This window comes from Sapajus apella, unplaced genomic scaffold (genome assembly GCF_009761245.1).
Source record: "Sapajus apella isolate SASKATOON/1434 unplaced genomic scaffold, GSC_monkey_1.0 scaffold4, whole genome shotgun sequence".
NCBI classification, from domain to species: Eukaryota; Metazoa; Chordata; class Mammalia; order Primates; family Cebidae; genus Sapajus; species Sapajus apella.
The window spans coordinates 45,749,617-45,760,695 of record NW_022436944.1 but is presented as its reverse complement, the minus strand read 5'-3'; the positions used below and the strand labels follow the sequence as shown (position 1 = coordinate 45,760,695).

Genomic DNA, 11,079 nt, shown 5'->3' with positions numbered 1-11,079 from the left:
ACCTCTTTCTAATTTCACTATGCCTTTTATAAAACTGAATATACCTCATAGTTTTGCTGATCAGCCTAGACATAAATGACTCCCACAGTTCAATCCCAGGCTGGCAGATATCTCAGTGATGTCTGAGTTTCACGTCTGTGACCAGCTGGGTTCCATTTCCATGCAGATATTCTACTGCCATTCTCAAACACAGTCCGGTCTTTCATATGACAATCTTCTTGTTAACAGCCGTGTAGGGCTTTCCATCTGGCAGTAGCCATCAGGTAAGCCAAGATGGGTGCATACAAGTACATCCAGGAGCTATGGAGAAAGAAGCAGTCTGATGTCATGCGCTTCCTTCTGAGGGTCCGCTGCTGGCAATACCGCCAGCTCTCTGCTCTCCACAGGGCTCCCCGCCCCACCCGGCCTGATAAAGCGCGCCGACTGGGCTACAAGGCCAAGCAAGGTACGTGATTGACTGCGTGGGTGCTTGGATGAAATTATATTCGAGAAAAGTTGGAAACCAGCTGTTAGGAAGACACTGTCGCCCCAGTGTCTGTCTTCGCATAGGGCTTCGGCGGAATGGAGGTAGCAATACTGGTCAGTTACGGAATGCACCGTTGTCTAAAGTGGCAAGTGTGTCAAAGGTTACAAATTTCAATGAGTTTAGACTAAAGCAGAATCAACAGTGTGCCTCCTGTGTGATTAATTGAAAAAGACTGGAATGTGTTTTATTTTTTTTTCCGTTAGATAGCATTAGCTTACTCTTGAAGTATTTTTGGTGCAGTGTTAGTGACAAGCCATTGAGTCTTAAGCCTTACATGGTTTCCTATAAAGTCACTAATTTTGTGTGTGTTTGTGTGTAGGTTACGTTATATATAGGATTCGTGTTCGCCGTGGTGGCCGAAAATGCCCAGTTCCTAAGGGTGCAACTTACGGCAAGCCTGTCCATCATGGTGTTAACCAGCTGAAGTTTGCTCGAAGCCTTCAGCCTGTTGCAGAGGAGGGAGCTGGACGCCACTGTGGGGCTCTAAGAGTCCTGAATTCTTACTGGGTTGGCGAAGATTCCACATATAAATTTTTTGAGGTTATTTTCATTGATCCATTCCATAAAGCTATCAGAAGAAATCCTGACACCCAGTGGATCACCAAACCAGTCCACAAACACAGGGAGATGCGTGGGCTGACATCTGCAGGCCGAAAGAGCCGTGGCCTTGGAAAGGGCCATAAGTTCCACCACACTATTGGTGGTTCTCGCCGGGCAGCCTGGAGAAGGCGCAATACTCTCCAGCTCCACCGTTACCGCTAATATAAGTAAAGTTTGTAAAATTCATACCTAATAAACAATTTAGAACAGTCAAAAAAAAAAAAAACCGTGTAGGAGCCAGCTCCATATTCATAATATTCATTCAGTTATTATTGGCAGTCTAATCTGTGTCAAGAACTAAGTACTAGGAATATAGCAATAAATAAAATAGACAAAACCCCCTGTTCTCATGGAATTTATATTGGACAGAGAGAGATGAGTTTTAAACAAAATACACACATATTTAGATAGTGATAGACAGATGTTTAGATAGTGATGAATTCCAAAGATAGTAACAGTGAAATGATTGACAGTTTGGTGTGGCTTTATTGTCTACGCTCACCTCTACCTGCTCACCTCTACCTGCCAAATGTTGGTTACAAGGAGGACACATTACCATTCATTACCATCCCTTACCGTAAGTATTGAATAATTTAGACAGGCTATGCATTTTGCACACTTCCTTGAGCTAGTAGCAAGCATCCCCCTTTCTCCCTCACTGATTGCCCTCCTACCACTGTGTCATCAGGATAAAGCTTTTGAAATGCACTTTTTCTTCATATGAAATACTTTGCTCTCCTATGGGTGTGTCAGTGATATTAACTGTGGCCCTACCTGTAGTTGGAGGTTATTGGAGGACCAACCATTGGCCAAGTAGTGTTATACTAAATGTTGATTAGGAGGAATGTTAAAGTGAAACTGAGGGCTTCTCAGCATCTTTCCATCTCTCCCTGGACCAATTTGACTTCTTGCTTTGATCTCACTAATGTCCTGCCGGTCTAGTGGCGTTGCCTCGTTAAATAGGTCTATAGCTTTAAGTAATTTCCTTCTCTAGAGTCTGTTTTATTATATGACACATGAGACAATAACTCCAACTTTTCAAAAGTGTAGTGAGGACTAGAGATATTATATGTAAAGCATTAGCATGATGCTTGGATACAGTCAGATTCAATGAATGGTGGTGGTCATTGTGATTGAGCTTCTCTCTAACTGGAGGGCCAGACCTGGTCAAACCTGGTCTTCCAGAAATTCAGTCTTGGCTGCTCCTGCGTAGATACCTTCCTGCTCGTTCATATTTGCTCCAACTATAACATTCTCCTTGTAAATTTGCAGTTATTTCCAAAAATGTAACAAGAAAATCAGATTCTGAAGAAATTGTTAGTCCCAAATAACATTCAGTAAATATTAACTTAAAAGCAATTAAAACTTATTTTATGCAGCTGAGACTCTGGGTTTATAAATTTTTTTAAATTTTATTTATTTTTATTTTTTCTTATAATTATCTTTCTTATAATACATGTTACCATAGGGGGGGAAAAAAAAACATACAGAGAAGCAAAACTTTAAAAATCACCTGCAAAAAAAAGTAAAAAAATAAATAAATAAAAATAAATAAAATCACCTGTAAGCCCATTGCTTAGAGATAATCACCAATTGGATTCTGGTATGTGTCTTTACCAATATATGTATTTATCTTAAGATAGAACAATTTTTAAGTTAATATATATTTTCAAACTAAAATAAAATTCTGCTATGCATAATGTTCTGTAATTTAAATGTTTGTGAATCATAATGTATTTTTCACTATTTTTTATGACTATAGTAATCAACTATCTAGATTCATTACAACTGGAAGCAAGCCAATAGCTTGCTGGATTTTTTAGTGGCTTTATTAGTTTGTTGTTGTTGTTTTTTACCAAGTTTTTTTTTTTTTTTCTCAAAAATGTTTTTGTCTTGGAGGAACTGCATGTTATCATGCCAAATCCACTCTAGTAACTTTTTTTTTTTTTTTTTTAGCAATCACACAATTTTTTATTTAAAATGCATAATCCACAATAAAAAGTTGAAAGTGATAATGTGGAAAATTAAGACTGGACTTATAAAACTAAACACCTTTAATCATGTACAAATTCCTATCAGAGGTGAGCCTTTGTGGAGTATATTGAGGCAGAGTCTTGCTCTGTCATCCAGGCTGGAGTGCAAAGACGTGATCTCAGCTCCCTGCAACCTCTGCCTCCTGGGTTCAAGTGATTCTCCTGCCTCAGCCTCCTGAGTAGCTGGTACAGGCACTTACCACCATGCCTGGCTAATTTTTTGTATTTTTAGTAAAGACGGAGTTTCACTGTGTTGGCCAGTCTGGTCTTGCACTCTTGACCTCAGGTGATCCACCCGCTTCGGCCTCCCAAAGTGCTGGGATTACAGATGTGAGCCACTGTATCTGGCCAAGATGTTCTTTATATTTCAAGCTCAATTTTGTTAACCAGTCTAAACATATAGAGTGTCACATATACCATTTCCTGATCTCCTTGTTTCCCACTTACCGTGTGTTTAAAAAACCAAAAGTAATCTTTGCTTAATCTCATGTACCATAAAGACAAAGGAATATCAGGAGAATTGGAAAGAACTTTTGTAATTTGTGACAGATATATTTGGCATTGCAGAAATTTTGAAGGGGAAGTGAGATTAAAATAGAGCTCAATGGCTAAGTGCAGGCCTGGTGGTTCTGGACTACAGCTTGTTTACATCAAAGTATAGAATTTAGAGATCCACACTGAGCTGAACACATTAGGATCTGTGAGCTGTTTTAAAGATTATGACATGCTGTGAATAACTCAATATTGTGCGAAATAGTTTTAGCCCCCAATCTCCTGGCAAGTTGTCAACATAGACAAAGTTCGAATGTTTACTGTTCACATATTGACAAGCGGTAGACAACATTCATTGTATAAGAAAGTAGGTTTCGGCCGGGCGCGGTGGCTCAAGTCTGTAATCCCAGCATGTTGAGAGGCTGAGGCAGGTGGATCACGAGGTCAAGAGATCGAGACCATCCTGGTCAACAGGTGAAACCCCGTCTCTACTAAAAAAAATACAAAAAATTAGCTGGGCATGGTGGCACGTGCCTGTAATCCCAGCTACTCAGGAGGCTGAGGCAGAATTGCCTGAACCCAGGAGGCAGAGGTTGCAGTGAGCCGAGATCGCCATTGCACTCCAGCCTGGGTAACAAGAGCGAAACTCCATCCCCCACCCACCCCCCCAAAAAAAAGAAAGTAGGTTTCAAAGATACAGTTAAATCTCAGCTTTCTGCGATAAGTATTCTGACTAGTATTAATTAACAGAAGGTAAATGTGTAAAAATGTAATTAATAGATTGCATCTTTTCAAACAGCCTCATGAGTGCATAAAAATATAGTAGGTGACATTGCTAAGAAATCACATATACTTTGGATTCTTATGGTAACTTAAATCGATCCAGCAACCATTTAGATGAACTACCATCATCTTAAATGGAAGAGATTCCACACCAGGCCAAAATTTACCTGCTCATCTACAAGGGATTCCCTTTCCCATCTTTCCTATTTCTATCAATAACGCCAATTTACATCATGAAATCTTATGAGGTCCATCTTGTTGATTCTTCTTTAAAAATATTTCTATCTTCCGCTCATTCCTTTCTATTCCCATAACATGGCCCAAGCCTTCATCCCTTCCTAATTGGCTTCTGTGCTCTAATATCTCCTTCTTCCCATATAGTCTGCATGTTACTGCAAAGTGACCCGTAGTCTTCTATAAATATTTACTTAATCAGACCCATCAGTAGTTCAAATTCCCCCTTCATTCTCCACAAGAAAAATCTTGGTTCAATTCTTAGCACGTAGTAGGTCTTCCAGAAACGTTGAGTGCCTGATGGGCTAACCACTGACTGGTTTTCAAAATGTGACGTTTTAGTTTTGTTTTAGCTAACTCATGTGAGTCCTCAAATTTGAACTTATCACTGTGGCATTATATTTCTTCCGGGTCGTGTTCATTTCCACTATTAAATCCACTGTGTGGCATTGTAAAATGATTGTTGACAGTGAAATAAACTGAGGTGATTAAAGCTTTAACTACACTTCCGTCCTGTGAAATAATTCACAGTCACAATCTAACTTGCACCTAATTAAAACTTAAATCATGCACAATGTGTGTCTTTAAATTGAAGATACTGATTTCCATAATGCTCACTGGAAAATCAGTCTTATTATTTTCTACTTCCCTGTGGATACTCAACTCTTCTTCTCATTCTTTTATTTTTAGACCCAGCCGACCTGCCAATCATCTGTGTGTGAGCTGCTCACAGGCAAGACCATTACTAAACAGGATTGTAACGTTAGGGTTTTTAGCTACAGCATAAATGTTTGTGAATCAGCTGCATACATTGAGCATGCACTTTATATTAAAGAGAAAATTTCAATGAAATGTTAAATGTGTTCATTTGGACTGAAAGTATTTTCTCCTCTTCTCCACTGCCCCTTTTAGGATTTCCAAAAATTGTGATTAAATTCAAGCAAGACTTAATATGCACTTTAGAATAATTATGCAGCCAAGATTAAAATGATTCCTGTAATCAAATTTACAAATTGAACAAAACAAATGAGCTGGTAGAGACAATTCCTAGGGTGCTCTGCTATATCACATCCTCTCAATTACCCCAGTTGATAACCACTGCTGTATTTCTTTACCTAGGTTTTAGGGTCCTAAATATTATCTGATAAGAAAATCTCTTAGCTTAAATTTTATAAGTACTCCTGGAAGATGTGCACAGCTTCCTGATCGGTGACTGAAAATGAGGGAAATGAAGAAGATCTGAATGGTTCTGGCTAATATTGGATGATTCTGGATGATTAACTTCTGAATAATTGAGTGTAATATGCATATTTCTTTGATTCATAGAAGCTTTTTTAGCTTTTCTGATTGCATACACTATATTTTCTAATTGTAGGCTGAGTGTCAAATTGCCCATATTCCAAAGACTGGGAAGAAATGTAGGAAGTTAGCTTACGTTTTAAACTTGTTTAAAATATGCATAATGTTTTAAGCTATATAGACTTTTTTTTTTTTTTAAGACGGGGTTTCACCATGTTGGTCAGGCTGGTCTTGAACACCCGACCTCAGGTGATCCGCCCACCTTGGCCTCCGAAGTGCTTGGATTACAGGCATGAGCCATCACGCCCGGCTGCTGTGTAGACTATTTTTACCAACAAGCTAAGTTTAATGTTTCTCTCACTGTGCTAGAGTGACATTGCTACTATAAAACGCTATTGTGTAGATTGGAAATTTAGAGAGTAATTACATGTTCAAAGGGCTTCAAGCCAAGTTCTCTTCATGTTTCTTAAAGAGTTCTGCCTTAAGCCAGTGTGATAATACTAGAAGTTACTCATTCGTAAGTACAAGACAATACCTGTAGCAGAATCTGCAAAGACCCAGCAATAGTTACTAAACAAGTTTTATTCCCTGCTGAAGTGGAATCAGTAGAAATAGATGATGTAATAGGTGAAAGATGCAGGGACCTTTTTTGTATGCTTGACGGTGGGAATAATCTTTAAAATATTTTAAGGATTATTTTTACACGAGGAGTACTGTAGAAGCTTTTTTCTAGTTTATTTTAGTACTATCAAGGCTGGTATTTGAATTAGAAAATGTCAAAAGAATGATTATATACTGTTCATTTGATTGTTTGTACCAAACAAAGAAGGGCCTTAAATGTGGCAAACTGAGGCACATTTAGTAAAGATTTTTGGAAAAGTTACATAGTACAGTGGTTTCCCTCCTCCTCATCTTCCTCCTTCTTCACCCTTCTGTTCCTTCTCTTCTTCCTCCTCCTCCTCCTCCCCCATCCTTCCTCTTCCTTTTCTTCTTAAAAATGAATTGGAGCTGGGCATGGTGGCTCATGCCTGTAATCCCAGCACTTTGGGAGGCCGAGGCAGGAAGATCACGAGGTCAGGAGTTCAAGACCAGCCTGACCAACATAGTGAAACCCCATCTCTACTAAAAATACAAAATTTAGCCAGGTGTAGTGGTGGGTGCCTGTAATCCCAGCTACTCAGGAGGCTGAGGCAGGAGAATCCCTTGAACCAGGGAGGCGGAAGTTGCAGTGAGCTGAGATCACACCACATCACTCCCGCCTGGGCGGCAGAGGGAAACCCTGTCTCGAACCAAAACAAAACGAAAAAACAAAAAAACAGAGACAACTTATTTTTTATCCTTTCATGAGCATAGAGCTTCAGAGTTTATAAATTTGTTCATAGGTGTTATCTCAGGGGAAATACCAAGTTTACAGATAGAGAAACTGAGGCTTAAGCAAAATCACTTGCTCAAAGTCATGCAGTAAGTTAACAGCAACATAGGAACTAAAATTAGTTTGTTTGATTTATGGAAACATTTGCTGAGTGTATGCCAATCCTGGGGGAATGAAAATAAATACACCTTCCACCACTTCCTCCTGCCAACACCTAACACAGTCTAGATCTTCCTCTCTAAGGATTTTCACTTTCCTCTCTGCTTGGGCCAAGTAAAGAATGGTGAGCTGTGCAATCCAGAACAGAACTTTTTTCCCGGGCTTGCCAATTCTGGGTAATGCCAGCAATGCATTAGTCGTCTGTCATTCAATAAGAAGCCTCTTGGGCAGGGGCCACAGGTTCCCCCTTCTCCCAAGTGTCCAAACTTACCTTCGAAGGTCCCAGAACCAGACAGAAGTTCTGTTACACCAAGGCAGGGTGGACCAGGATTCCTCCAAAAAATCTTCATCACTCGCATTTGAGTATTTTGGTTGTTAAATACATATTAGTAATAGTTCACCACTGACACTTAAACTGCCAACCTAGTACCCCTCGAAGCACCAGAAGTTAAGGCATCTTATGTTCTATAATTCAGCGATATCCTATGCTGATCATTGTCTCATAATAGGTTTTTCTAATGTTTTGTTGGTTTTGTTTGTTTGTTTGAGACAAAGTATGGCTCCATTGCCCAGGCTGAGTGCAGTAGTGTGATCTCAGCTCACAGCAGCCTCTGCCTCTTGGGTTCAAGCCATCCTCCCACCTCAGCCTCCTGAGTAGCTAGTACTACAAGCGTGCAACACCATGACTGGCTAATTTTTGTATTTTTTGTAGTGATGGGGCCTCACCATGTTGCCCAGTTTGGTCTCAAACTTGTGGGCTCAAGTGATAGGCCTACCCCAGCCTCCCAAAGTACTGGGATTACAGTCAATGTTTTTAAAGTTTAAAAAAATAAAAAATAAATAAATAAATAAATAAATAAACTTTGCAAAAGTAGAGATGACACAAACAAATTGAAAAATATTTCATGCTTCTAGATAGGAAGAATCAATATTATTAAAATGGCCATACTGCCCAAAGCAATTTATAGATTCAGTGTTATTTCCATTAAACTACCACTGACATTCTTCACAGAATTAGAAAAAAAAATTGTTTAAAAATTTATATGGAACAAAAAAAAATCCCGAATAGCCAAGGCAATCATAAGCAAAAGAACAAAGCTGGAGGCATCATGCTACCCAACTTCAAACTATAGTACAGGACTACAGTAACCAAAACAGCATGGTACTTGTACAAGAATAGACACATAGATCAATGGAACAGAACACAGAGCTCAGAAATAAGACTGCACACCTATGACTATCTGATCTTCAACCAACCTGACAAAAAGGAGCAATGGTGAAAGGACTCCCTATTCAATAAATGGTGCTGGGATAACTGGCTAGCCACATGCAGAAAATTGAAACTGGACCTCTTCTTTACATCAAATACAAAATTAACCCAAGATGAATTAAAGACTTAAATGTAAAACCCAAAACTATAAAAACCCTGGAAGACGACCTAGGCAATACCATTCAGGACATAGGCATGGACAAAGATTTCATGACAAAGATGCCAAAAGCAATTTTAATAAAGCAAAAATTGACATGTGGGACCTAATTAAACAACTTCTGCACAGCACAAGAAAATCAACAGAGTAAACAGACAGCCTACAGAATGGGAGAAAATTTTTGCAAACTATGCAGCTGACAAAGATCTAATATCCAGCATTTATAAGAAACTTAAAAAAATGTACAAGAAAAAAATAAAAGACCCATTAAAAAGTGGCCAAAGGACATTAACAGAGACTTCTCCAAAGAAGACATACATGCGGCCAACAATCGTGCAAGAAGAAGCTCAACATCATTGATCACTAGAGAAATGCAAATCAAAAGCACAGAGTCTCATATCAGTCAGAATGGATATTATTACAAAGTAAAAAAACAAAACAAAAAAACCTATTGGCGAGTTTGTGGAGAAAAAGGAACACTTTTACACTGTTGCTGGGAGTGTAAATTAGTTCACTGTGGAAGATAGCATGGTGATTTCTCAAAGACCTAAAGACAGAAATACTGTTTGATTCAGCAATTCCATTACTGGATATATATCCAACGGAATACAAATCGTTCCATTATTAAGACACATGCACGCATATGCTCACTGTAGCACTATTCACAATAACAAAGACGTGGAATCAACTCAAACGCCCACTAATGGTAGACTGGATAAAAAAAATGGGGCACATTTACACCATGAAATACTATGCAGCTGTAAAAAAGAATGAGATCATGTCCTCATGTCCTTTGCAGGAACATGGATGGAGCTGGAAGTCATTATCCTCAGCAAACTAATACAGGAACAGAAAACCAAATACTGTATGTTCTCACTTATAAGTGGGAGCTAAATGATGAGAACACACGAACACGTAGAGGGGAAACAATACACATTGGGTCCTATTGAAGGGTAGAGGGTTGGAGGATGGAGGGAAGCAGGAAAAATAACTAATGGATATTATGTGTAATACCTGGGTGATGAATTAATCTGTACAACCAACCCCATGACACTCCTTTACCTGTGGAACAAATCTGCACATCCTGCACCTGTACTTTGAACTTAAAAGTTAAAACAACTTTGCATTCTGGTTTTATAGAATCCCAGCATGAGGCTAAAATAGCATACAGACAACATGTCTAGGATAGATGTTTTCATTTTTAAAAGCAGGAAGCGCAGTTCTGCCTTCTCTCTGTTTCCAGTATTTATAGTATTTCAAGCACAGAGTCCCTGATTAAATAAAAAGAGGTTTGAAATTTTAAGGATTCAGATCATGATTGTGTTTTATTACTTCTCTCCAAACCATAATATTAATAGATTACTGGGGTTCTCTTCCAAAATCGAAATAGCAAATAGTTTTTGTCGAACTGTGTTCTCTTCCCCCCCAAAGGAAATTCTAATTAACTCAACAGATGCTGGTGAGGTTGTGGAGAAAAAGGACGCTTTTTCTCTAAGCAGTTTTCAACCTCTGAGCAATTTAAAGATTGGGGGTTGTGCTACGGTTGGTCTCAGTTTTTCTAATGTCTTTTGTTAGCCTCGTAGAAACTCCTATGGATATGAATCTTTTTTTTTTTTTTTTTTTTGGATATGAATCTTAATAGATTTCAGCTCTGTTCTATTTTCACATTCCTGCTTGTCCTGAGGGAGTAGTAATAGTTTGGTTATTGTTGGTCTGGCATGCAGCTGGAAAAAGAATGTGGAGTTTATGGGGGTAGGGGGCCTCTCTGCATATTGCCGCTGCCAGAAATGGATATTCTGCAACTCCTAGGTTTTGTGCAAGGCTTGTGTTGTAAACGGAATCACGTACCTTGAGTCCACAAAAGTTGGATTTAGTTGCATGTAACCTATTTTGTCAAGGAAGAGATAGAGAGATTATCCATATTCTGGAATCTTCTCCCTTCCTTTCTCGTCTCATTCTTTTCAAATGGCCTGACTCTCACCGTTGGAGAAAGTTACTTGTTTGAATGGAGGAACTGTGTTTTGAGGAATCCTCTTAATATATCTATCAGATAGCTTATCTGTCATGTCAGAGAGCAGAGACTGGAACCGTGGCATAGATACATATGGAATGTGTAAATTTTAAGAGAGATGGTAAATGACAGACTCAGGATTA

The 11,079-nt window shown here is 38.9% G+C and overlaps 1 protein-coding gene across 1 annotated transcript; it reads left to right on the top strand.

The window, feature by feature from the left end:
* Positions 1-233: 233 nt before the first annotated feature.
* LOC116542803 (60S ribosomal protein L15-like) lies at positions 234-1,352 on the top strand. The gene is made up of 2 exons (XM_032267953.1): positions 234-445; positions 846-1,352. Exons 1-2 carry the CDS (start codon positions 274-276, stop codon positions 1,286-1,288), a joined length of 615 nt encoding a protein of 204 aa, XP_032123844.1. The 5' UTR covers positions 234-273; the 3' UTR covers positions 1,289-1,352.
* Positions 1,353-11,079: the final 9,727 nt, after the last annotated feature.